The sequence below is a fragment of the Diabrotica undecimpunctata genome, chromosome 3 (assembly GCF_040954645.1).
Source record: "Diabrotica undecimpunctata isolate CICGRU chromosome 3, icDiaUnde3, whole genome shotgun sequence".
Taxonomy (NCBI): Eukaryota; Metazoa; Arthropoda; class Insecta; order Coleoptera; family Chrysomelidae; genus Diabrotica; species Diabrotica undecimpunctata.
Genome location: NC_092805.1, coordinates 22,424,284 through 22,452,129, shown reverse-complemented (window position 1 = coordinate 22,452,129; position 27,846 = coordinate 22,424,284). Strand labels below are relative to the sequence as shown.

At 31.8% G+C, this 27,846-nt stretch overlaps 1 protein-coding gene across 1 annotated transcript; it reads left to right on the top strand.

Annotated features, from left to right (window-relative positions):
• On the top strand, positions 1–27,846 carry LOC140436578 (uncharacterized). Its single transcript, XM_072525521.1, has 4 exons — positions 1–263; positions 750–824; positions 11,941–12,817; positions 17,102–27,846. Exons 1-4 carry the CDS (start codon positions 201–203, stop codon positions 17,749–17,751), a joined length of 1,665 nt encoding a protein of 554 aa, XP_072381622.1. The 5' UTR covers positions 1–200; the 3' UTR covers positions 17,752–27,846.

Genomic DNA, 27,846 nt, shown 5'->3' with positions numbered 1-27,846 from the left:
AGTAAGGACAGGCGCAGTTTTCGTCGGGATTCGTTCGGCCGATCCCCTCTCAGTCTTTTCGGGTGCTCCATGTTTCTCGTTTCACAGTGCGGACCCGAGAATTGCACAAAGCGCAATGTATGTGCGCCATTGCTGTGGAGAAGAGCTACGAAAAGTTCTATCAAAGTATATTCGGTTTTCACGTTACAAACCGACTTTAAATGCAGAATAACGTAACAGAATTAACACACAGATTGCTACGTTCACTGGACAGTAATTATAATGTAAGAAAATGAGAGATAAATTGGTTTTTTCGTGAAATTTTAGTTCACCATTACAGTATTCATAAACCAGGTGGACTGTACTAGCTAAATACGTTTACCCTAGTGTGACTAATAAATATTCATATCAATATTTAATTGTATTTAGTATTTTTCAATTCTCTATCATTTAAATTAATGATTTAGAAAGTTTTAAGAGATTTTTTCTCAGAATAAGTTAAATTTCGCAACGTCAAAATGTTGTTTTACATAAGACATTTAAGTGATGAATAATCTGCGAAATTGCTATTAAAACCACATTCAAATAACAAATTATTTTTTAAAAGTAATGTATTTGTTTGTATTTTGTTTATATTTAACATTCACCAACAATTTGAAGCCATTTTTCAATATGATAAGTTTGTGAGGTGCCACCAGTACAGTCTACCACATAGTGTTCTTCGCGAATATAGTAAAGATATTCCAATTAATTTACACGTTTATTTTAAGGTCATCGATATGCCTGCAGTCATTGAAATCATATCCCTATTGGAAAAAGTGGCTATTACCAAAGAATTATTGGAGGTGAGAATGTTTATACCTATTTTTCATAATTTTGTTAACTCTGATAATCAGTTATGTTCATGTAATAACCATGTGAGTATGGCTTAGCAAATTATAAATATATGTTCAAACCTGTTGTGTAAATGATAATTTTAAAAATAAAGATTGTAAGCACATTTCTTAAGATATATTACTAAAGTTAATATGAGAACTGCCATAATAATTTTTACCTAGGAAGATATTTAATTCCATTTCTTACTCAACAAAATGCAACATCTTTGTCTCAAGTTTCAGTAATTTTAATGTAGATGTAGATCAACTAAAGGAATAAGCATTTATGAAATATCCTAATATGTTGACACCCATCAAATATATAGTGGTATATAAAAAAGTAAAATCAATGTGGGGCCAAATTACAGGTACACAAGTTAATGCTTATTTTTTATCATAGCTAATCTTAATTAGGACATTTGTTTACCTTAATTTGTATATTGTAGTTCACCATAATTTGTATTGTATATTTTTTTTTTGATAATGTACAATTATTATTTAGTACTAAGACAGTCATATTTTTTTTGTTAAATAATGTTTTTAAACATCTTTACAAAAATAAAATAAATATCTTAACATGTTATCTTTATCTTATAGATCATCAGTAGATTTATATTTAACTGATAAATTAAAAATTTTTAACATACAAGTAAAATAACAGGTGTATCTTTTTACAGTCCATAATATTTTGGTGCTTATACGGTTAATAGGCCACTTGCTTTTAGAACCTTTGATTATAGTATGCTGTTGGTTTAGTATATCTGTTTTTTTCAACAGTCTCAATAGTTTTTCAAAATCTTTTAAGTTTTGTAATGTTGTTTAATGTATAAAACTACAAAATTGAAGAAATTTAACGCCTAATATTCCAATTCAGATCAAAAGCCATTGTCAAAGTACAGAAACAATAAAATAAACTAAGGGCAGAGGGAGTTCTATGAAATTTGTTTACATTTGGGAGTACTATAAAAAATGACACCTCTGCCTATTATAACTGATTAATATAATGGATATATCTAGTAGGTTCAAATTATTTAATTTTTTAAAGTGATATGTACTTTGCTTTATATTTCAAAATATCTAAAATAATAACAATACCTATTATCTACTGATATTATATTATGATAACAAAAGCAATCTAACTTATTCAATTCTGTCTTCATTTGCCCTAGCCTGCCTTCTAATGTACTAACAATGTGGACATTTTATCATATTTATTGAAGTATGATTGAAAACTATCAGCAATCAAAATAAGTTGATCAGCATTTTGTGTACATTCCTGGGATGACATTGTTTAAGCTATTTGTTTATTAGAACAAGCTAAAATCCCAATATAACAAAAAGAGACTGTGGTGTTCCAAGGTAATCTGACCTGCCTAAAGAAAGTTTAAAAATATGATATTTAAAAACAGTTTAAATAGTATTAATATATCCTAAAAAAACATTGTCAAGAACAGTTAAAAAGGCATTTTATGAAGAAGTTGTGGGCATGAGCTTTTTGAGTGGAGATTGTTGTAAAATAGTGCTAAGTCACTTTACTTCTGAACGCAATGGTCTTCATGTTTAGGTTTGCTATAATTGCTTGGTAATTAACAATATTGTGGGAATTCTGGTTATGTATAAGTGCTATATGTATAAATGTGTGTTAAGCCTCTCAAGATGTTGAATATGTCTATAGTAAAAAAGGGACCAAACACACTAATAAGTCTTGATGTATACAAAGTGAGTTATATAAAATGCAAATTGAAGAATCAGTAAATTTCTTGGAACATATTTTAAAAAAGCATAGTATTTCAAGTGCTTTTGATAATACACTAAAAATATTTGGTCTGAAAGTTAAGACAATGTCTAAATCACACATATCTTTAATATATGTTATTGGTTCCTGAATGGTAATTATGTTTTATGGACAGTTAAACACTACTATATTAAATTTCTTGTTATTCAAATCTTTATTGTTAAAATTACACCAATTAACATAGCTGTCTAAATCAGATTGAAGTTTAAGTTCATGTCATCAGCAAATAAGAAGCCACCATATCAACAGCAGTGCAGAACATCATTTATTGTAAATGGAGTGTCTATTTCACTTACTGCCTTTCTAATGACCTTGAATTAGTCTTCTTCTTCTTCTTCAAGTGCCATCTCTTAATGTACATCTGTACCACTCTCTCAGGTTGCACAGCCATGACATTCTATGCTTTCCTATGCTTCTCTTTCTTTGGATCTTTCCCTGCATAATCAGTTGGAGCAAGGTGTATTTCTCTCCACATGTAATATGTCAGAAATATTCGAATTTTTTTGTTTTAATTGTATTTAAAATTTCTTTATTCATCCTTCTCAGAACCTCTTTGTTTGTGACATGTTCTATCCACGATATTTTCAGAATTCTTCTATACACCCACAGCTCGATTGATTCCAGTTTTTTCATTGATGTCGCATTCAAGGTCCAAGATTCCATTCCATATAACAAAGTCGAAAAAATACCTCGCCAACCTAACTCTTAGTTCCAATTTTAAATCCCTTGTACATTGAATTAGTAAAAGATGGTAACTGTGCATAATGCTTTGGATTTTGAGTTTAGTGCTTACTATTAAAGGTAATTGATCAGTAATTACCAGTGGCAGCTGGTGATAATTTTGTTCAGGGGCACTGATTTGTGAATACAAAAAAAATTAATACTTATAAATAAGACTTACCAAAAGCCTACTTCTTAAAATTAAATTCAATCACTCTGTTTTTAAATTAGATGAACCTTTCCATCACCTTTTTGTTGAAATCGGAACTTTCTCCAACTTAGGTTTTTTTTTTAATGGGCAACATGGCAAGAGCTGTCAGTTTTTCTTAGTATTCTGTAGAATCGCCTTGCTCAATTTTACAGTAGTGAAACATCTTTCAGTTTGTACAGTTTACATTGGTATTGTTATTGAAATAGTCAAAACTTTACTTATTTCACAAAATTTTGAACCAAACCATGACACTATTAAATTACCTAAGTACCTAAGCAACCAATTATATTTTACCATAACCAATGTTCGAACATGAAGCATTATTTTGTAAAAGAAATCAAACCAGTACTAAAATGTAGGATGATTAAACTGTTTAACAAAACCTACAGCTTGAACTGTCAATTTTCAAATACAGTCTGTAGTAGACTGTAAATTTTTTGTTGTCTCTAGACTGAAAATTCCAATGTGTACATATAATTCATAAAACCATTGTTTTATGCCAAAACAATTTAAAAAATGATACCTATCCAGTAGGTTTAATATTACACTTAGGTCTAGGTGGTTTGAATGCCTTTTAGGAACTTTTCTTCCCTATTTTCTCCTATGAATGAAAGTTTTTATTTAATTAATTTCTGTTTATGTACTTATTTGCATAAAATTACATTAAGGGGGGATAGGGTTTATTTTAAATATAATTAAGATTTTTTTTTTGGAAAAATTCTTTGATATCAATTTATTTATAATACTGCAACATTATAGTAGAACATTTCAAGACTATTATCTGAAATTTTGGTATAAAAATATTAAAAATTAAGAAAATGACAGCTAATTTTCCAAGATGAAAAAAAAGTTACTTTGTGGTGTTCATCTTATCTTTTAACTGGATCATCTGCTGACAAAAAAGCAAAAGATTTCGTTAGCTTATGAGTTTCCCTAGGTCGCAACATCAAGATATTGTTCATTTTATCGTTTTTTTCAAATTTTTAGAAGTAAAAAAAAACTTTAGAATTTGGAAAAATTTTTGTTAAAATTTGACTAATTTAATGTTGTAAAATTAAATATAACAACAAAATGGACATTGCGACCTAGTAATTTATTGATAAAAGAAGTGTGCAAAATTTGAGAAAGATAGATTAAGTAGTTTTTGATATACAGTGAATACCGACTTGAAAAAAATTATTCTGACACTGAACGTGACATGCTTCTTGCTAAAATATCTAGTGCATTCTTTTGCTCATGCTTTCGACATATTCTGCATTTTTTGCATCTACAGTGATGTTATCCGCTCTCGTAATTCTATTGTTATCTGCCATTAGTGCATAATTATGAGAACTTGACACTGTACCTCTTCCAATTTCTATGTGAGTGCTCACTCATTCACCTCAATTACTCACATCAATCACTCAACTAACTCACTCGTAAATGATTATAACTGCATCAATTTTGCTCTTATCACTCTGAAATTTTAACTGGATACTCTTGAAGAGTTATACTATGAAATAAAAAATAAAAAAAACGCAAAATGAAAACCCAACCCTTCCTTAACAAACAATGACTAGTAAATCCATCCATCTATTCATTCAATCACTCTTCATACACATGATTGAGACCTGGGTTCAAAACTCAGCAATGATAAAACTTTGTCATTGGACAGACAGACCACCTCAACTCTGTTTCAAGCTTTTAAGTTTTCATCCAGCAGCTTTTCTAAAATTCATTTTACAACACAATTTAGTGAATAAATTTAAAAAAGAAGATGAAATAACATTTTTCTCTATTGTGAACCTACAAGAATCATGAAATTTTGAAAAAAAAAATTTGCTCCTATAGATTCCACTTACTTGTATGCTTAAAAATTTTACTAGAGTGACTTGTAGTCTACTCAAGGCATGCTACACATTTTGCTTCGTTGAGTAGGATGAGGGCTGCTTCTTTGATCTTCCTCTTTTTCATGTCTGTTTTTTTATGATTATTTATGCATCTTTCCATTGTGGTCTGTGCTCGTTGTCCCAGCCATGTTTGCATATCTGGGATTTCTCGAAGTCTCTGTTCTCGATATATGTTTCATGCTCGTTTCTCCTGACATTAAGTGGTCTTGCTGTTACTCCCACATAGAAATTGTTGCATTCACTGGGCATTTTATAGATGCAGTTTTTTTATCTTTCTTGTGTGTTGGGTTTGTTTTGGACAGGATGGACCTCAGTGTGTTGTTTGTTTTGAATGTTGTTGTGACATACTCGTTTCCTATCCTCTTCAGTTTTTCTGATAAGCCCTTTACATATGGCATTGTTATTATCTTTGAGTCTCTTCTTGTGAGTGTTTCTGGATTGTTTATGGTGTGGTGGCGTAAAAACATCACCCTCAAAATGTGTTGTAGCCACTGTTGGCCTACAAGATCTAGTTAAAGCATTTTAACTTGAAATGACATAACCAATAACAAAATCTTGGGTTATACACATTTTTACATAATTTGTACAAAAAAACCTTTTTTGGGAACAATTTCCGGAGTGGAAATCGAAACGTCAAACATTAGTTAATTAAAAATGTGATTTTCATCACAGTCACAACCAATAATTATTAATCCCATAGAAAAATATAATATTTAACGTAAATATTTATGTTTTCCTCATAATAATTTAATATTGTTCTAAAGCTGTTTTCTTGTGGCATTTTAAAGTAATTAATATTTAAATGGGAATAAGCCACAATTAAAGGTTATACTACGTTTATTGACGTTTCAATTTCCACTTCGGAAATCGTTCTCAAAATACAAACATTATTAATTATTATTTTACTAATGTTTGTAGTTTGAGAACGATTTCCGAAGTGGAAATTGAAACGTCAATAAACATACTTTAACCTTTAATTGTGGCTTATTCCCATTTAAATATTAATTATAATTTAATGTTGCATTTTGCTACTTAACACTTTTTTCCAGTTGTATCTTCAATTGTAAATTAAAACTAGAACACCCAACGATAACCAACTGACAACTTACGAATTAAACCTGTAAAATCAATAACAAACAGTACCATTCAATTTTTATTGTCAACTATGACCATTTACATTGGAATCTCATTACAAATCTTACAGATTATTTTGTTTAGACATATTACATTAATCACCTGATTAGACTGTTGATTTGTTTTCATTTTATAATATTTTTATGAACACTGATTTCTTTTTTATTGTTGTTTTGGTAGTACCTGACATGGTTGATTAGTTGGTTGCTCTATAAGTCTGAAATATCGTTTTTTTTTAATGTTAATAAACGGAATGTTAGGCCTTGTAGTGCTTAAAATATGAATAGAATTTCAAAGTGGTCGGTCAAATTGTTTAAAAGTTATTTTTGTTGTTTATCCCAAATTAAATTTTTTTGCAACAATCCAAGTCAGAAAAAGATGAAATGTGATTCTACGAAATTTATTCCATCGATATTAAAGAAAAACAATTTTAAATATGTATTGCAAAATTATTTTGCAAAAACATGTAGATTTTCTGTTTATAAACAATTAGAATAACTTTTTAACGGTTGCCTATGCCTACACGAAAGTGGTTTTTTCATATTTGGAAAGCTTGCATTTTTTACATATTTTAAAAAAGATTCTGGTTGAAGATAATTTGGGACAAAGTTCGTCCCTTTTTTGAATTGAGTGCAGCTTTGTTTATAACAGTTAATATATTCAATTAGCGTTATTTGAAAGAACATACTTTAAAATTTTAATGTGACAAATTTGAAAGAGATGACCTTTCAAGGGAATCGTCCACAAAACTTCAAAATGTGGTCCTCGTGATTAACCGACTTTGAAACTTGCAAGAGGGATGGAGAGGGAAGGAGCTATTAAATATATATCTCTGGTTCTTGTTTATGGACTTTGATGTTTCTTTTTTAAATTTGTATATACTTTTCGTTCGGTACGAATATGTATTATTTAAATAAATAAATTGTTAAATAAACCATCTAATTTGTTTAAACACTTTTTTCCAGTTTTTTAGTAATATCTCAGGTAATATAAATACATACAAAACATAAATATGATTAATATATATTTCTTCCATAAGCTTGATACACTTCCTTCGTAATTAATTTATTTATAATAGATTTTATGAAAAAAACAAATTACCCTATTCTATTATTTCTAAAAAAATAGTTGATATATTACTTTAGAAATAGAAAATATCAAAAAAACTAGTTTTTATTTCTTGCTAAACATGCTAGGCGGGTGGCTTTTGTCCAAAAAGGTCGATTTCATACCTATATACTGAAACTTGTTTTAATCAATATATTCATCTAGTGATGCCAATATGCTATGTTAAAAACTGACCCGAAAATTTTCTATGGCAACCTATTTATGTATAACAATTTTTAAACAAATTATAAAAAATTGCTTTATTCGCTTCAAATCTACTATTTTTTTTAATAATTTGGGTTATTTTAAGACGAAAGTTATTCTTGTGACTTATATGTAAAATGCTAACTTTAAGCATAAAATGCAAATAAGCAACTAAACTAACCAAAAAGCCAATTTTAATGTTTTTCGAGGCAGTTTTATAATAGTTTGAATATCAAATTAAAAAAAAAACAAAAAACATGAAATGAAGGCTTAAGTCAAGTAGTTTAAGAATGTGCTGCAATTATATTTTGTTTTTATATTGCGAAAGTCAGTTTAAAATATCGACAAAGAAATTGATATACCGATGAGTTTAGGAATATATAGACTTCTAAACTTTAATGTTCGAAAGATATTGTTTGTTTCTTACCCACAAGCTGAATGTTGTTTGAATCGAAAGAATATGATGCTGCAATATTACATTAAGCCCCCGTTCATCGGGTAACTATTCTGAAACACTTTCGGTCGGGTCTGGTATGTGAGGACCAAAATACATTTGCAACAGCATACATTTTATTACTAATTTCGCATCAACGTGTTTTAAGCAAATCATTTACTATATAATGTTTATTACAGAAACAATTCCAAATTTTTTTTAAGTTGTATTAGGTAAATTGATTACAATTTCAACGCATATTTTTTCAAATTTGTGAACAGCGTATAAATAATGAAAAAAAAAAAAAAAAAAAACATTTAAAACTTTAATTAGAAACAAACAAAGTACTACAAAAACATATATAAACTAAAAAATTAAATTGTGGACACAAACTTTGGTGGTCAAATTTTCTAAGCAATCTTTGCAGCATGCCATTATGTGGTCCATACATAGCCAGGATTTGCAAATTTTACATTTTCCTCTCTTACCTGGTTGGGGCTCTGGTACAACGTCGACCTGAATGTCTGAGAGTCTCAAGGCCGAAATACGTACAGCTTTTGTCAAATGCGTGTCAACTGCTCTCCGTCGTATACTCTCCTGTACCAATTCCATACTTAGGTTTTTTTGGAATAATCTTCTCGTTTTGGAAAATTCTCCATCTGGGTTTTTGCCTTTGTAAATTACAAATGCATTAATTGCTGCGAGATTAAGGAGATTATAAACTACTACCATTGGCCAACGTTTCGTATTTCTGGAAACATATGATGTGATCATTCTGTCTACAACATCTACTTCACTCTTTGTGGAATTATAAACAGTAATAATTTCTGGTTTTTTCTGATCACCAGTATCTTCATCAATCCCATCATCTCTGTGCACAGTGGAAACAGCAATCACATTTTTCCTTTCTTCGGTATATATGCGGCAGTCATATCGTTGCTAAATGCAAAAACTGAAGAATATACCTGCCTATTTTTAATTTGCGTTAGGTCTGGCCAAGTGAAACAAGATTGCAAGAAAAATACAACTAAGAAGCAGTCCAAATATTGTTACATATTTGATCGGGTGGGGTCTGTCAGGACAAACGGCCATGCAGCAGCCATTTAGAAATTTCAAAAACAGTTTTGTATAAAAAAAAACGACTGGTATTTAGTTTCTAGCAAGGTACTGAAAAGGTAGAAATTTTAAAAAATAAAATGAGAGAATTATCCAAAATTTTTATTTTGTCGTAGACTCACAGACCACACCCGATGAACGGAGGGTTAAAAAGTTTACCACGGGAACCTGCTTATTATAAACGAAAGAATAAATTGGTTTCAAAAAAATTCAAAATTTGTTAAAAATAAACAGCTTCCCGCGGTAAACTTTGGGAAAATAAACACTGTGTTTCCAACGTTAAAGTTTATATTTATACTTTCGTCAAGTATCCCGAAACGCGATGGTATGTCAACTTGTTTGTTTATGGAAATTTTAAACTGACATGCCATATAAAATCAAATTGGACTTACGCATTTTGAAACTAATGGACTTAAGTTTTCACCTCAAATTTTTTTGTTTTTTTAAATTCGATGTCCACCCTATTAAAAAATGGCCTCGAAAACGTTAAAATCGGTTTTTTTTTTTTCAGAATTTTTAATGTTAATTTGCATTTTACGTTTAAAGTAAGTATTTTACGAAAAAAATACAAGAATAACTTTGGTCTCAGAATACTCAAATTAAAAATTCTAAAAATTAAAGATTAAAAAAAAATTGTTTAAGCAAATTAGATGATTTATTTAATAATTATTTATATATTTAAATAATACATATTCGTAATTAACGCAAAAAGTACATGCAAATTAGAAAAGAAACATCAAAATCCATAAACAAGAACCAGAGATACAGTTAATAGCTCCTTCCCCCTCCCTCGCTCCCGCGAATTTTGAAGACCACATTTTGAAGCTTTTTGGCCGATTCCGTTTAAAGGAATCTCTTTCAAATTTATCACGTTAAAACTTTTAAAGTATGTTCTTTAAAATGATGCTAATTAGATGTTGTAATTATAAACAAAGCTGCTGTCAATTTACAAAAAGAAACTAACTTCGTCCCAAATTGTCCTAAGACAACTTTTTCTTTTTTAAAACTTATAAAAAAAATGCAAACTTTCCAAATATGACAAAACAATTTTTGTTAAGCAACAGTTAAAAAGTTATTCTAATTGTTTATAAGCAAAAAATCGACATGTTTTTGCAAAATCATTTTGCAATATTTAAAATCGTTTTTCTTCAATTTTTAAAATAATATTGATTGAATAAATCTGCTTCTTTCATAATCTATTTATAGAATTACTGTAACTTCATCATTTTATGACTTATATTGTTGCAAAAAAATTTAATTTGGGATAAACAAATTAAATAACTTTTAAACTATTTGACCGATATGAAATGTTGATCATACTTTAAGCACCACAAGAACCTATATTCCTTGTAATATGAAGGTTCTATGAGTATTTTTAAAAAAGTTATCATTCATAAAAACCGAAATTTCTGACTTATTTTGCAACTTACCAACCAACAAATAAGGATAGAAACATTTAAAAAAACGCCATTGTGAAGGTTTTTATATGAATTATTACTCTTAAATTTGTTTCCAATGCTTCACTTTTTACTGATAGACGAAAACAGTGTAAATTTACCATTTTTGACCTCAATTTGTTAATAACTAAGATAGTCCAAAAAATCAACTGCAGGAAAGATATAGGTTCTCGTTGTAGAGGTCCCTACTATTCAAAACAACTGTAGTTTGCCTGGTCGGTTTAGTGTCACGAACAAAACCTTATTTTCCTGGTCTATATATTGGTTTTGCTCACTTCTTTAAATTTTTGTCAAGGCATTTGTAACCATTGAAGGACCCAATTTCGCGAGTGCACCAAATGTCAAAATTCATAAAAAGTCATTTCATATGCGTCCACAGCTGTTGTGACGTCATTATTTGATGAAAAACTCTTTCTATGCATGAATTTTTTTAGGTATTGAAACAGATAGAAGTCACTAGGGACCAAATCTGGTGAATATGGTGGATAGATGCTCCAACAATTCGAATATTAATTCATGAAGTTTATGCATTGTCTTAAGACCACTCCCATAGGAGGGTAGAACTGTTTGTCTTAAGTTGGTCATTCAGAATTATGTCTGTATTTTTTAATTTGTTAATTTCCATAGATTCCAATACGATAGCTTAAGGCCTTTATATTGAATGTGAAAGAATGATTATGGTCTAGAAGGTGAAATGCGTACATATAATCTGTTTTTCTATTATTGAAAGCCATTTTATGTTCTGCAATACGTTTGTTAAAAGTTCTACCAGTTTGACCGATGTAAGTTTTTGGGCAGTCGCCACGTTTAAGTTTGTATACAGTTTGTATGCCGAAACAGCTGGTATAAAAAGTTATAATAAATTTTGCGTAAGTTTTGAAAACAAAAGTTTTCAGTGTTATATTGTTATATAATGATTTTAATTTGATTCTGTCTTTTTATTCGTCGAATATTTTAAAACCAACTTTGATTACTAATTTAATTGAAGTATGTGAAACTAATTTTGTTTTGTTTTTTTAGACCACCAGATTGGGCAAATACATAAACGAATTAAGAAAGAAGACTACAAATGAAGCCTTATCAAAGAGAGCAAAAGAATTAGTTAAAAAATGGAGAAATGCCGTTTTACCTGAATCCAATGGTCAGTTAAAACAAAGTCCGCCTTTGCCACAAGCCGTAATCCTGTCATCCGCCTTACCCGTAAGCCAGGAAGATGTAAATTTAAACCAGATAAAAGCAAAGAAGCGACCAGCAAAGGAAGCACTAGACAATATAAACAGTAAGAGGATTAAGTTAAATGGAGGCATATCAGAGTTAGACTTTTCTGATAACTCCAATTCGAGTTTTAAAGATGTGATAGCTACTGTAAAAACGGAACCAAAACGTGATGTGATTATTATTAATTCAGATTCGAATTCTAGTATGCCAGAAAAACACGATCCGCCGTTAGATCAACAGTTGCCTAAGAAGAGAGGCAGGAAAAAAGGATCGAAGAACCACAGGTCTCTACTGGACGAGGCCGAAAGTTCCTTTACTAGCAAATTAGCCGTTTCGAGGGGAAATTCCAAAGTGAAAACAACCCAGGAGTTGGTCGCCAGTTTGCAGAGTAGGAATTCGAGTTCCGTGTTAAATTCCTTGGTGAAACCTAAAGAAGATCTGACTGAGAAAGCAGCTAAGCTCACCGAACGCGTCTCTATAATTGACCAACAGCTGAATACCAATGCCAACAGAAATAAAAGTTCTCAACGCAACAAGTTCAAATTCGAGAAGAACGAGAGGGTGATAGAATCTGGATCTGTGATCAACGATAAAAGCCTTCTGATTAAAAAAGAGGAGGAGGACTCCGTTGTGGTGGACGCCGAAGAGGAAGAAGATGAAGACGAGGATCCGCACGAAGGTAATTAAATTTATCAATAGTATTTTGTTTTACCTTGACAGTCAAATGTAGCAGGTACTTATGTTTTAATCGAGAGGTCGTGAGTTTAGATTTGAGCCAAACATAATATGTTGGTTATAAGAATTAGAAAATGGCTAATATTGCAATGGATGGTTTTATACTTCTTTTTTATTGCATTTTAAAAACTGCGTATACATTTATGAACGTGATTTTCCAGTTTTTGAAAACCTACATCCCATAACATCTATAGTAACTAAATATTTAAACCATAGTAATCAGACATAAAAGTGTTTTCATTGCATATAAGCAAACATGGGTTATGATCTAAAAAACTGTATAGAAATCTACTTCAGGGCTCCCTCATCTTGATCATTTTCTTTATTCAATGTTAAGTATGATTTTCAGAATTAATTAATGACTTTGTTTTTACTACTACTGAGGAGACTCGTAACGAGTATTATTCATAAAAAATGACTAAAACTGTAATAAACAAAATAAGAGTAAATGCAGGTTACACATGTTATCAAACTAAACTGAAAAACAGTAAACTTTTGAGCTAGTAAGAGGCGACTAATGGGAAGGAATGAAGAGGTGGAGAGCCGTCGTTCGAGGTGTCGGGTTCGTAGAAACGCACGCAGGGCGCTTCGCCGTTACGGTCACCGATCTACACTCCTAGTATCCGAGACGAGCCTCTTGTGGTCTTGTGGGACCACTCTACTCTCATTCCACAGAACCAAGGTGAGGTTGAACGTGCTGCGTCCCTGATACACCCTTTCCCCATTAAGGGCGTGGGGTTACGGCACGTACCCACCTTGGGAGGAGACTTAAGAGTGGTAGAGGAGAGCTCCTCGGCGGCTACCTGTCCAACGTGCGAGGTCGAGCCTCGACCTGCGTTCACCTTTCCGCCCGGGGTGGGGGAGAATAACGGACGTGTGTGCGTACCGCAACATAGGTACTACGCGAAGGGTGGAGCCCCGCGAAGCTTCGTGCAACGCGCCATCCTCAAATGGTGTCGGACTCGTAGGGGTTAGTGGCTAGCTAACGGTCGTATGCCGAAAGGCCAAGTAGACCAGGGTCCTGCTGACAATTTATTGTTGGGGGGTACACGAATTTCGTCAATGTCCAGCACGGAGACCGAGAACGGAGTCTCTGAATGCCGCTGCAATATAACATTTTGTAGGAAAAGAACCGCCAAATGTCAACCGTTTTTAACGAACTTTAAACGTTCCAACGGTGGGCTATAATAAGCCACTTTTTCTATACATTTACGAAGAAAATGCATAATAATAAAACAATAAAACTAAAAGATTTATTGCCCTTTTACGAGTTCCGAGAACAAATAAACATTATTGAGCCATTTCTAGGTAGACAAAAAACTTTGTTGTCGTAAAAATGATAACTTTTTATATTGAGAAGAGGGGAATTAGCGGTAACATAATATTGAAGCGTGTTTAGATACCAAGAGAAACAACCTGTTTTAGCAGGTGTTTCAACCGAACTCGTTCTATTTGAGCTGAGATATATCGAAAATAAATAGAATATATTTTCGTGTTTTATTAATAATTGTAACAAAAATAATGTGGAATTATTGGTGATATATTCATGCTTTAACAACATTTATTGTCTCAGCTTTTAAATAAATACATAAAGTACACACATAAAATACTTGTAGCACTCATTACAGCGGGGGATCAAATTAATAGAGCCACCTAGTAAAATGAATAGTCTGACAACATTGGGCGCGGCAATATGTGACTCAGATGCCATTGTTTGTCCCTGCTGTCCAGCCTAGCTTGCAACTCGTGTGCATATTATTTTGTATTCTTAGTGTTTAGTTATAATAAATAGTTTCCATTGCTCTCTAGTGATATTGTGACAGTCGTTTACTATTTTTTGTGAATTTAGCAAACATTGCATGTTTGTTACACCAGTGGTACCAGAACATCATGGGAAAAGCCAAAGACATCTCATCAAGGGAAATAGCGGAAATAAAAACTGTATTATTGAACAATAATCACTCCAACATAAAGATAGCATCAATTTTTAAAGTTGCAAGGGCCACTATGGACCCTATAAAGAAAAAACTTGACCAAAATTTGGATTTAACCCTACTGTGCAAACAAAAATGCGGTCGAAAAACAGTTACAACACCACGAGATGAAAGAAAAATTCCAGATATTGTCTTGGCAAACAGAAAACAACCTCGAAGGATTTTAACGAAAATGATGCAGGAGGTCTGGCATCAATATTTTACCAATGAAAGCTCGTCGGTGAATAATGGATTTGGGATTTTCAACCTGTCGCCCTGCAAAAAAGCCGCCACTCACACCAGCCATGAAGAAAAAGGCTTCAATGGGCTAAAGATCGTAAACCATAAGGCAATAAAATCATAACCATAATACCATTGATGATTGGAATCAGGTAAATAACGTTACTTAACATTGTTTTTGTTTTATCGAGTTTACAGTTGATCAGTTTGTCCACGATTGTAAAATAATAATAATTTTCCAGGTTTGTTTCTCGGGCAAATCTACCGTGCAGATCTTCATGGATAGAGCTGAATTTGTAAGGAGAAGATTTGGAGAAAAATGCAAAGCGGATTGTATTGTAAGGACGGTAATGCACCCCCTAAGCATCATGATGTGGTCTTATCATAAGCAGTCAAAGAACTGGTAGAATCTACATTATCGAAGGAACAATGCGGCAGGACAAGTACTTGAGAGTGCTGCAAACAAAAATACTTCCTCAGTTCCAGGAGTGGTTCCCGAATGAGAATTTCACGTTTATGCATGACTCGGTGCCTTGTAACGAAATTATAACACCACAAAGCGTCAATTGATTGAGCGCTTAATAGCAATATGACACAGAAGTGGACAATTCAACAAAATTGCCAGAAGGTGCCAGTCAGTCATAGCTGCAAATCATGACACTACCAAGTATTCGGCTTAAGGCATAATTTTAAGTATTGTCATGTATTTACTTGTATGTCATATGTAATTACTTGTTTCTTTTTTAATATTTGTAAACTTTATAAGGTTCTAAATCACATTAAAATAGAATTAAGCACAAAAATATGTTTTATAACTCAATTACATACCATTATTAAACAAAAAGTAACATTTTATGGGGTGGCTTTAATAATTTGATCACCCACTCACTACATAAAAAAATATGCAAAATAGCTAGCTGAGCAAAATCTGCGCATGCTTGTATGAAGTACTATAAAACTCGCGATTCTAGGTCTATTCCAACTCGTCCAGAAACCGTACAATGTACGGTAATGCTTCTGCGCAATAAATAAAATGCGTTCCAACTGAAAATGGACCTTTCATCGTACCATCCTTTTGGCGTTCTAACTCAACTTGTGATCGTAATAATTTGGAATCGTTTTCAGTCCATTTATAATCAAACTTGATGTCTGTGTTTTGTGTGGACGTTCCTGGCATGGATCGATCAAAAATGATGTATTTTAAATCTGCAACTTACAAATACACAATATTATTTTAACTAACAAATACGTTTTCCAAATTTTACCTATAAGTAGTACATTATCCATTTTTGAAATTATTTAAGTAATCAAAGAAATCAGGAACGTGTTTATTATCTCTGGGTTAAATATAGAAAGAGAGACAAGTAGCGAACAAACAAATAAACAACCGTTCTTTGTTTTTTTGGTCCGTAGGCCAGTGTCAAAATCCGTTCTAATACGTCTCCTCTTCACATCGTGAGTGAACGGTGCAAAGTCGAAGCATGTACATAAAATCGATGCCAAACAGTTTCATTACCGTTTTAAAACCATACAAAAGTGGCATGTTGGAACAAACCTATCTTTTTTATTTTACTACTCGCTAAAACCCATATTGTATGTGTACCCACCATTTTTAGTGTTGATGCAAAAAACAAAATAAAAAAAATCATCAATTGTAAATATTTAAAAATAATTCTTGACTGGCTTTACAACTCCGGAGTCTTCACCGCATCCACTATGGCCCTTCATCTTCTACGATCTTGCTCTTCCTTTTCTCATTAGGGTACAACAATGGAAAAAAAATAATAACAGAAAATCTAGACGTGATAGAAAAATCGGTCAACTGCGATAGACTTAGAGCATTGATATCACAAAATTTGTGGGATTTGGTTGCAGACCAGTGTTATTTAATCCATTAACATAACTCTGCAGTAAAACAAACTATTTTTCTGATCAAATTCACATTTAAACATATTTGAAGTAGAAATCATAGAACATTAATTGATGTTTTTCAATATTATAAATTTATTTTTTAGCAAAAGAAGAATCCCAAACAAAAGTTAAAGAAGAGAGTCAAGAGACTGAAAACTTAAATTTCGTTTCCGCCCTAAGTGTGGAAGACGCCTTGGCCCAGCTTCCCCCAATTGACAAGTCAGTTCTCTTAGAAGATGACGAAGTACAGTGTACCTGCATTCTCAAAGAGAACAAATCAGATTTCTCGGTGGAGGAAGAAGCAGAAATCGACTTGGAACACAAGTTCGAGTTCGTGGAAGATCACAACTGCCAAGCCAAGTATAAATTAAGGGAAACCTACCACTTGGACCACGTGACCGACGAGATGGTCGAAAGATTACACAATACCCTGATACCAAATGTAAATGGTAACTCCAGCATGGGGCCCCCAGCGCCTGAGCCCGTCATGCAAGAGAATGGATTGTATGTGAATGTAGTGCCTAATGTAAATATAGAAAGTATACCTAAAAATGTGAAAAACTTTGCAGGTGAAAATTTTAGTAGGTATAGTTTCTCAGAGACGCCAGAAGTGAAGCAAGAGCCTGAGGAACGGACAGGAGGTGATGTGTATACTAGTGATAATAAATGTTTTAGAGAATGGCACGAGGTCACTGACACTACCTCGTACCAAGGTGAAATTTTTAAAATTTTGCCCTATGTTATTATCGATTGAAATGCTAGTCTTTATTATTATTACTATTATTATTATTATTCATTATTATTACTACTGGCATATTTTTAGAGTAAGTACCGCTTTGATATAGATAAGTATACAGATGATTCGCCAGACTTAGGACTCAATGGTGTTGATTTCAAGTGACAAATAACTACGGATTCTTAGTAAATTCGCCTATAGTTTTTTTAATTTTAGATGTGCTCAAGGTGCAACTATCCTTGTTTCCCCCGGACTCACATATACTTAATAAACAGTCATATCTGCTCTTCGCATCCGAAATTTACGGCTTGGGACCTTAAGCCAGGCGAATTCACTGTTCTCTTAAAATTATGTTTACCTGAAAGCCTGTATTGTCATCTAGTTTTCAACATAGTTTCCATCAAAATAATACATTATAGTATCACATAACTTGTTTTTGATAAACGTTCCTTTTGATCTCATCATCAAAGACTTGTTTTTCGCCATATCGTCAATCACAAATGAAGGTATTTGCTTCGTTCCATATCATGAGCATTCTATGATCATTTTTAACAGCTCTAACCCTTTTAAGTATAGTGTTTCTAAATAAAAGACTCACCGCTTGCAATAAAAATCTTTTATAACAATCAAATTGAAACAGTTTACATCTTCAAAATCAAAGATAATTGTAGACAATTAAATTTGAAATCCAATAAACCAGACAAATAATGACCGAAGATGAATAATATCATTATCAAATCTTATTTTGGGTTATTGTGTATTTATCAAGATGTACACAATGAGCATTTTTATTAGAATAAACACTGAACGACAATAAAACGATATTTTTCAAAAGAATACCACTTATAAGCTATACCACTCTTGTTATTTAAATTAGTAGGTACTAGCAAAACTAATCATTGCATTTTTCCATAAACTTTCCTGATCTCCCTTTGAATATCAGCCACTTTCACGCCTTTAGTTCTCAGAAAACTAATCACAGCGACTATTTTCATAGTCAGTGACATTTTTAATCGTTTAAGACAGTTTAAAGTATCCAAAAATTGATGTGAACATGTCAGAATACTTCCTTGATGGCCTTTGGATTTTTCCAGACAGGTATAGGTACACAGCGCGCGTGCCTGAAGCGGTACTTACTTTAAAAATGTGCCTTGTATTCAGTTATGTTCAGGGTAAATATATAGAACAATCAGATCTACTTAAGGTGTTACACGTGGTTTATCACCAACGAATATAATAATTATTATGTTGCACAAGTTCAGTTCAAAAATAATTAAAGTTTATACATAATGTAACGAAAAGATTAGTTATATATTCGTAGTAAAGATGACAAAAGCAATTATTTGGATATAACCCCGAAAAGTTCGATAATAAATAAAAATCAATTTTTGTTGTAGTAGTTGTAGAGAGACTGGCTGCTTTACTTCAAGTAGAGCTAGAGCCAGTCTTCAATTCTTACGCGCTGGAGTGCACGAACATAAGCAGACCAGGCAGTATCTGTTCCAAAACACCCTCATTTAGGTAAATCATATATGTTCCTATTTTTTTTGCTTTAATCACTTCGAAATATCAGAAATGATAATTTTACAATGTGGAGGTGGAGACTTCAAAAGGTGGGCTAAAATTTTTTTATTATAGTACATTTGAAAGTGATATTGATAGCACACATTTTATAGCAAAGCTGTAAATACAGTGTTGGTCACTGCAGAAAAAACGTAATAATTGATACCTTCTTATCTGAATTTTTAGTTGACTTTAATATGACCACCCCTACAAATCTCAAATACAATATATCATAAAATGCAAATGAGCAAAGCCTTTTCCCCAAAAGGGATTAAAAAATAACGACTCAGTGACGGAGAACATAAAATTACTTTAATATAAAATAATTAAAATGTCAATATTACGTAACCACATTAATTTTTATAAAAATACTAAATATTCGTTTAGGGCATTTCTTTACAATTTAATAATAAATATATTTCGGGTACTAGTGTCATATAAACTTATAATTAGTAATATAAATATATAATCACATACCTAAATACATAAGTTGTCTTCTTCCGATAAGGAGGCATTATCATCGTTATCATCAGTTTCTTCATTTCCCACAGAAATAATAATTTGTTCTATTGTTTCCTTTATTAACATATCGAGTTTCCAGAATGTTTCTTCCCCTGCTATGACACGTCTTATAGCTTTTTGTCAATTGTCAGATGAAATTTTTGATATGGAGTCAGGTAATCATTCTTCATCTTGCTCTTCATCTAATTCTAAACATCTTGCAGTTTAAATGTTGTATTATTTCTCGCGACATATCACTTGATTTGAGCCCAGATTAGTTATATGGGGTTAAGTTCACAGTGATAAGGTGGTAATCGCAACACTTTAACTCCATGTTCTTTTGCTATTTTATCTACACTATAAATATTAAATTTTGGTGAATATTTTTTGCATAGCTCTTTTTGAGTAAACCTTCTACTGGCACTACTATTTCTTTGGTTATTAACCAATTCAACTGTTCTTGCTTTCTCGATTTAGTATTAGGTTACGGTTCCTTTAATCTTGAATAGTAACTGGCATTGTCCATGACTATTACAGAATTGGTCGGTAGTAAATCTATCATTTGACTGAAATATTCCTCAAAAACATCAGCAGTCATTTCTACATAGTAGTTGCTTGTGAAATTAGAAATAAAAAGTAGCAAGCCTCCATCAACAAATCTTTTATCTCCTCCAATATGAGTGATAATTAATCGGCGACCTTTACCATTTGGAAATTTTAAGCCCATAGACAAACCTTCTATAAATGCCTGGCGAGCATTTGCATCTTTTTTTGTAAATAAAATTGATGAACTTTTCTTCTACTCGATTGTTTCACAGTATCGTCTATATTAATGGGGTTTCTCCCTGTTGACGTTTTAGATGCTTCTATAATACTTCCACTCTTTGGCTGCTTTAAAAGTCTATAAATAGTTGCTTCTCCAACTCCAGTCATATCTGAACACTTAGAAACTATACTCCGAATAGTAACTGAAATGTTCATGTACAAGAACATCACGTACGTTTAACACATGTTAAATGGCACTTTATTTCACAGGAGTAAAATTAGACATTTGTGACATTTTTACTTCACAAGTTCGCTTATTAATATCGCTATTATAGAACTAACAATTCTGCGTTTTATAATTACAGGACTTTACAAACACAATCTGTTAATATTAACTAAAATGATTCACAATCTGCAAAACACGTTCCCCCGCGTTTGGAAATTTTAATCCTTTCAATAAAGTTGAGGGCTTATAAATTGACCCTCTCGTTTTTGAAAATTGTAAATATTTTGTACCTGTAGAGATTACGTACTCATATTATTTGTTGATTAAAATGATTACAAAATTTAAGACAACAATTGAAATAAATTGGTTTGTGTAAAAATTTTAGATAAAACAACAGAACAATGCTGAATATTTTATTTTAGAAAATCTCCGTCACTGTTTTATGATATTATATTGAGTTTATATACCTAGGCTCACAAATTAATCAGAATAATGGAGTAAGTGCAGAAATTAGCAGACGGATATATCTGGCAAATAGAGCCTATTATGGATTAAAAAAATTTTTAACAATAAGTCTGGTTACAAGAAGAACGAAACTAGTGATATACAGAACTCTTATCAAGCCCATCCTCACCTATGCGTCGGAAACATGGACGATGACAAAGAGCGATGAAGAACGTTTAAGATGCTTTGAACGTAAAATCCTCCGGCATATCTATGGAGGAGTACAGGAGGGCGGATCATGGCGTAGACGCTATAATTTCAAACTTTACCACCTGTATGACAAACCTGATATTATTAGGTCCATCAAAATAAACCGGCTGTGGTGGTTAGGTCACATAGAGGGAATGAATGAGATGGAGCCGCCAATACATATTTATAACCAAAGAATAGATGGAGTGAGAAGGAGAGGCAGACCCAGAGCACGATTTAAAGATCAGGTGGAGGAATACTTGAGAATGTTTGGAGTACGAAACTGGAAAGCCAGGGCGAAGAATAGGAGAGAATGAAGACTTATCCTTGAGTAGGTCAAGACCCACCATGGGTTGTGGAGCCAATGATTGTGATAATTGGGTTTTATCCCACGTGCAATAAAATTTGTTCTATCAATCATTTTCAGATGTACTATAAACAATTTATGAAAAAAATAGAGTGTCTGGTCAGCTATGCATTTTAGAAAAATTTTGTGAAGACAAAAAGTTTTGTAATTAAATTTCCTACAAGATATAATTGATTGCAAATCAAAAAATAATAATTATTATTGCAAAATTATCAAAAACCGTTCAAAGTTCATTAGTTTTTCAACAATCTTTTTCAGATATTAAAAAGCCACTTAGAAGCTTCAAAATTTGCCCAGACAATCTTTTTAATATAAAAAACACTACACAAAATTTCAGCAGAATCGATCAAGTTGTTTTCTCTAAATAATTTTACAATCTAAATTTTTGAAAAATAATTTATTAATTTTCAAATTTATGCAAAGCCAACAAAGAAAGTTTTAATTACTTGAAAATTTGTTTACATGTAAAAGAGCATTCAAGCTTTCAAATAGAATTCGAATTATTGAAATCCGTTAAATACGAGAGCCTAGGACTTAGTAATCGATCTAGAATTTACTCTTTATTTATTAATTTAATAATTTTGTCCAAAGTACAAAAATATACAAAAAATAAGAAATTAAATAATTTTAATGACACAACTGAAAAATCTAAAAGCCTTTTATTAATATGTTGTAATTATTGGAAATTGAAAAAGTTATTCTATTTGTTTATTAGCTTAAAAATTGTACAATTGTTTAAAAAACTTCCTATGATATCCTATATAACGAATTTCAATGATTCTAATTTTATTTGAAATCTTAAATATATAAAAAAAAATTTAATCTTTGTATAGTGTTTTTTTTTATATTAAAAATATTTTCTACACAAATTTTGTATGTTCTATGTGGCTTTTAAGTATCTGACAAAGTATATTGAAAAAGCATTGATTTTTGACCCTTTTTGACGGTTTTTGCTAATTTTGCAATAATAATTATTATTTTTTCAATTTGCAATCAATTCTATCTTGTAGGAAATTGAATTGCAAAACTTTTTTGTCTTCACAAATTTTTCCTAAAATGCATGGCTGCCGAGATATAGAAACGAAAAGGAGAAAAACCATTAAATATTTTTACAAATTGTTTAATAAAAAAATTTAGCCCACCTTTTGAAATGTCCGCATAGTGAAATTATCATTTTTAATAACAATTCGAAGCGATTAAAACAAAAAATAAGATCATATACGATTTACCCAACCCATAACAGATATCGCCTGGTCTATAATGTTTTTAAATTATTATGAAATAATCATAAACTATATCCTAGAATAACTTACGCAATCATAAATATTATGCGCATGCAACCGCCACCCACCGCTTCATCATTTCTACTTTTAATATATCCACATCATAATTAATATAACGAGGAGTATTTTTTAATTGTTTAGCATTCTTTTAATTTTTATTTTTATCTATATTATATTTATAATGTAAATCCTTAATTCACATAAATATAACCTAAAAAATTTAACTTTATCTTTGAGACCAAACTAACAGAGCAGATCTAAAATATGAATTTTAAATAAAAAGTAAAATTTTGGTCCCTATACGTTAGTAGTTGTAAATTTCTTACTAATAATTCTACCAGTACCAGTAATACACTGCATTCTGGTCTCTTCATTTATCATTTAAACTTTTATGTAAAATAATTACTGGCCATTTAAAATACATTTTTAAAAAGTTTTTATCAGGTGCACAAAAGTTTTGTGCAAAAGTTGAACCATTTTTTATTTAATCCATTTTTTTAAAACTATTTCAAATGTTTAAGTGCACTGATGAGTTTTATGCTATAGTATGCTTTAATTACTTTTAACTTTTCCTTTTTTTATCTTCGATGAAGACAAACTTAAAAAGTTTTAATTCAGCTAGGCAAAGCAATTTTAGAAATTCTTAAAAATCCGTAAATGCAAGTCGTTCATTATGCTGGTGCAATTTTTTTGGAAGTTTTTGTTCTTGTATTGACAATTCTGTGCGAGGTTTTCTACTTTATAATCTATTCAAAGTGAAAAAAATGAGCCTAACTTAAACCATGTACGTAAACAGAACGTCAAGCGAACACAAGCTGTTTCGATGTACAACTCTCTCTATGGTTATTATACTAATAAAGCAAGAGCCAGTGAAAACCAAACGTTCGTTATTTTATAAAAGTTGAAAATTTGTCAGCGCATGCTCCCTACACAAGTACGAAACATGGTGTCGTTATGAAGTTTGGGTTATAGTAGCCTTGGGGGTAAACGGCGCTAAAGGTGTGTAAAATACCAGCCTATATTTATCAAATAATAAAGCGTGATTTTTTGATATTTCTTTCAGAATATTGTTAAAAATTACGTTATTCATTGCCAGACGCTTACCATCGTGGTAACCCCTTGACAGACACTCTTAATGCGCATTTAATTGTAGTTGTATTTTCGTTATACATAGTATAAAAGCTGATTTTTATACAGGGTGTGATAAAAGATGTGGGACGGTCGAATATTTCGCGAATTAAGCATCGGATCGAACAACTGAAAAACATGTGTTCAATGGTTTTCAAAAATATGTCGAATGGCACCAAATACGACCCCCAATCACATCCCCTCTAGCGGGAGGAGGACAAATTTGAAATCGTAAATGGGATCTTCCATTTGTTTGTTGAAGATTTGGATTCCTCATAAAAAAATAAATACATCTTAGAGGGAACATTTATCATGATACCCTAAGAAAATTATGTAAACAATATTTAATATCTCGAGAAATATACTTACAAATGAAAAACTAAAAAACACTTCTTTAATATTTTTCAAAAATCTATCGAATGACACCAAACACGACCCCACACAACCACTCCCACATTTTTTATTGCAGGCTAGGATTTTACGTCAAAAAGTTAACAAGTTTTATCTGAATTTTTTTTTTTGATTCGTGATAGATTGCGTTGCAATCACAGAAAAACATGCAGATTAAGTCTGTAAGCTAATTTTCACGGTATCTACTGAATACAGTTTTTTAAGAATGTTTGCAATGTCTGCAATAAAAAATGGGAGTTCCTATTTAATATTTTAAAATATTAAACACGTGTTTTTTAGTCACTTTGAAGTCTATTTCTCGAGATATTAAACCGTTTCCGTGATTTTCCTAGGGTATGAGGATAAATCGTTTTTTTTTTTTTTCGATTATAACCTAATCTATCAACAATTCGAAATCAATGTTTCTTATAAAGTTGCTTATTTTTTATTCGGAATCCAAATCTGTATTAAAAATGGCGGTTCCCATTTATGATTTTAAAGTTGTTCCCTCCCTGCTCTAGGGTGTGTGGCTGGATATTTAATTCGTGAAATATTCAATCGTCCCGCTTCTTTTATCATACCCTGTATAAAAATCAACTTTTATACTAAAACGTAAGTACAGTTTACAATTAAATGCGCATTAAGGGAGTCTATCAAAGAGTTGCCACGGTAGTAAGTGTCTGGCAATGAATGTAATTTTAACCAGTATTCTGAAGGAAATATAAAAAATTATGCTTTTATGATTTTATGAATGAAGGCTGGTATTTTACACACCTTTAGCGCCATCTAACCGCCATGGCCACGATAACCCAAACTTCATGATTATCGGGACTATGCGCTGACAAATTTTCATCTTTTAAAAAATAACGCAAGGTCTGGGTTTCACGGTCTCTTAGGCTATAACTTTCGACCAATGAATATGCGGTCGGAAAGATGATCATGCGGTTTCTATGCATTTCGCGTGCTTTTTGTTGGCTATGAATATATTTTAGTTGCTAATGCTTGATCCAACTTTCATCGAAAAAAAAAAACACAAATTTATTGTTTTTAAAATATTTATATGACCAATCTTTCTGTTACACTTTGTATAACGTGTCATAAGGGATATACCATAAGATTAATTTTATTTTTCTCTTATGGTATATTGTTGACATAAATGATTGAAAAATCATATGAGTGGTGCTTTAAGTTTTATTTTCAATTAATTTTTGGGCATATCTAATGACAAACTGTCGGTTTCTTTAGGGCGGTTTCAGTATTTGTAACATTTTCATATTCATTATGAGTATGCAAACCTAAAAAAGTATTCATCAAGTATGCAAAATAAAAAATTATTTTATATCATTTGTAATGTTGGAGTTAATACGGCACATATTTGATTGATTCACTGTATAAGCATATATTACTTTGTAACATTGTGCGGCCTTACGGTTACGACTGATTCATAGTCGAAACGGTAAGCGGTATGATCTCTTACGCCCTATTTCTTTCTTTCTTTCTAATAATAATATTAACCATGATTTCCCCTTTTACAACTGTTAAATCTCAATCTTAAATCAAAATGATTTTGCGTGATGGATACATTTCTTTTGTAATTTTATCACTTTTTATTAATTTTATTAATTTACATCGATATTTTATTCAACCAGGACAAATAATGATGCCGCGATGGTATGCAAATTAGAAATATTTAAAAAATTATTCTATGCATGACTAATATTATAAAATTTTAGTGCCTTCTTTTTCAAGTGCCATATAATTAGTGGATATTATTATGTGTTCACATTTTATAATTTTTTAATGATACTGAGAGTCGGCGTATAACGGCAAAATACATGCTACGAAGTCGAAGAAATGACCACACAACCGATACAAAATATTCGCCAGTAAGATATAAAACAGCAGAGACCACAAAATGTTCAATCGCTTTAATTTAGCAAACATTTCTTTCTACATTATATTTTAATTATCATTTGACCTGAAACAAAAGACATTCTAAAGAAAATATCCTCTTTCGGCGTTAGAAATTCCTAAACATTCGTAAAATCATTCATCTCATGTTTTCAAATATAATCGGTTTGAATTCAACACCGTTGAGCCAGCGAAGATGAATCTTCCTTCGTCTTCTGTCTCCTGTGGTCCCTAGGTAGTTTTATTAACTGATCACACTTGTGGCATTACCTTTATATTGTCTGTCCATCTTAGCCTGGCTGCTTTGATCTCTGCTACTAGATCAGACCACTTCGTTGTTACTTCATATTAATTTCTTTCCTCAACAGATAATACCATTTATCGTTAAAATTGTATTTTGTGATCTCAAACTTCACAGGACAAAATTCGGCGGAATGAAAATCGTCTCAGCTCAACTGGTAAGTTCGGTGAGACCTTGTCTCCCACCTTTCCAAACCAAGTTATGCAGCGGTGACGCCGATATAAAAAATATCTGTTCCACGTGAAAGGATGGCGTTCAATCTATCTATATTCCTGTTTTTTCAAGCGTACCCGCTCTTCCGGTAGGGACTATGGGGGAGTAGCACAGAGCTGCAAGGCCTCATCTCTTGCCGTATTTCTTATCCATAGGTCCATCTGATATACCAGCGTATTCCGGTCGAAGTAACAGATTAATTAAAAATTGTAAACTGCTACATTTTTTTCTGACCAAAGCCTGAACCATCGTCTTTTAGATAATTCACAGTGTGATTCAATACCATTTTACCAATATATATTTATGTACTATAGGTCTGCATTCATGTTTAAAGAGTTTTGCAGCCAAGAATACTTCAAATTCATCATGATCTTTATGTACCTCGTCATAGTGTTGAGACATGTTGCAAGTGTTTCACCTGCTTGAGACGAAGCAGTTTGTCGTTTCCCAGTGAAATAAATTTCCTAATGTCATTTAGACTTTCACTATATAAAATAAATAACTGAGTTTACAATGATACATTCTTTTCGATTGCGAAAGACGTTGTCAAAAGGAACCTGGACAGTGACCAACAAACCGAGGACCTCTTTGGGTTGGAGCTTTCAGTCCAGTAGAGAGCCCTTTTAAAAAGGCATCTCGTGGGTTCTTGATTGGTGTGTCCCTCCATTCCTTTTTGATTAATCCAGGACTCATCGGTATAAAGTTTACATTATCCTTCTTTCTCAATGTTTTTATTTGTCTGAGGTACTTGTGTCTCCAGGATAAGATATGA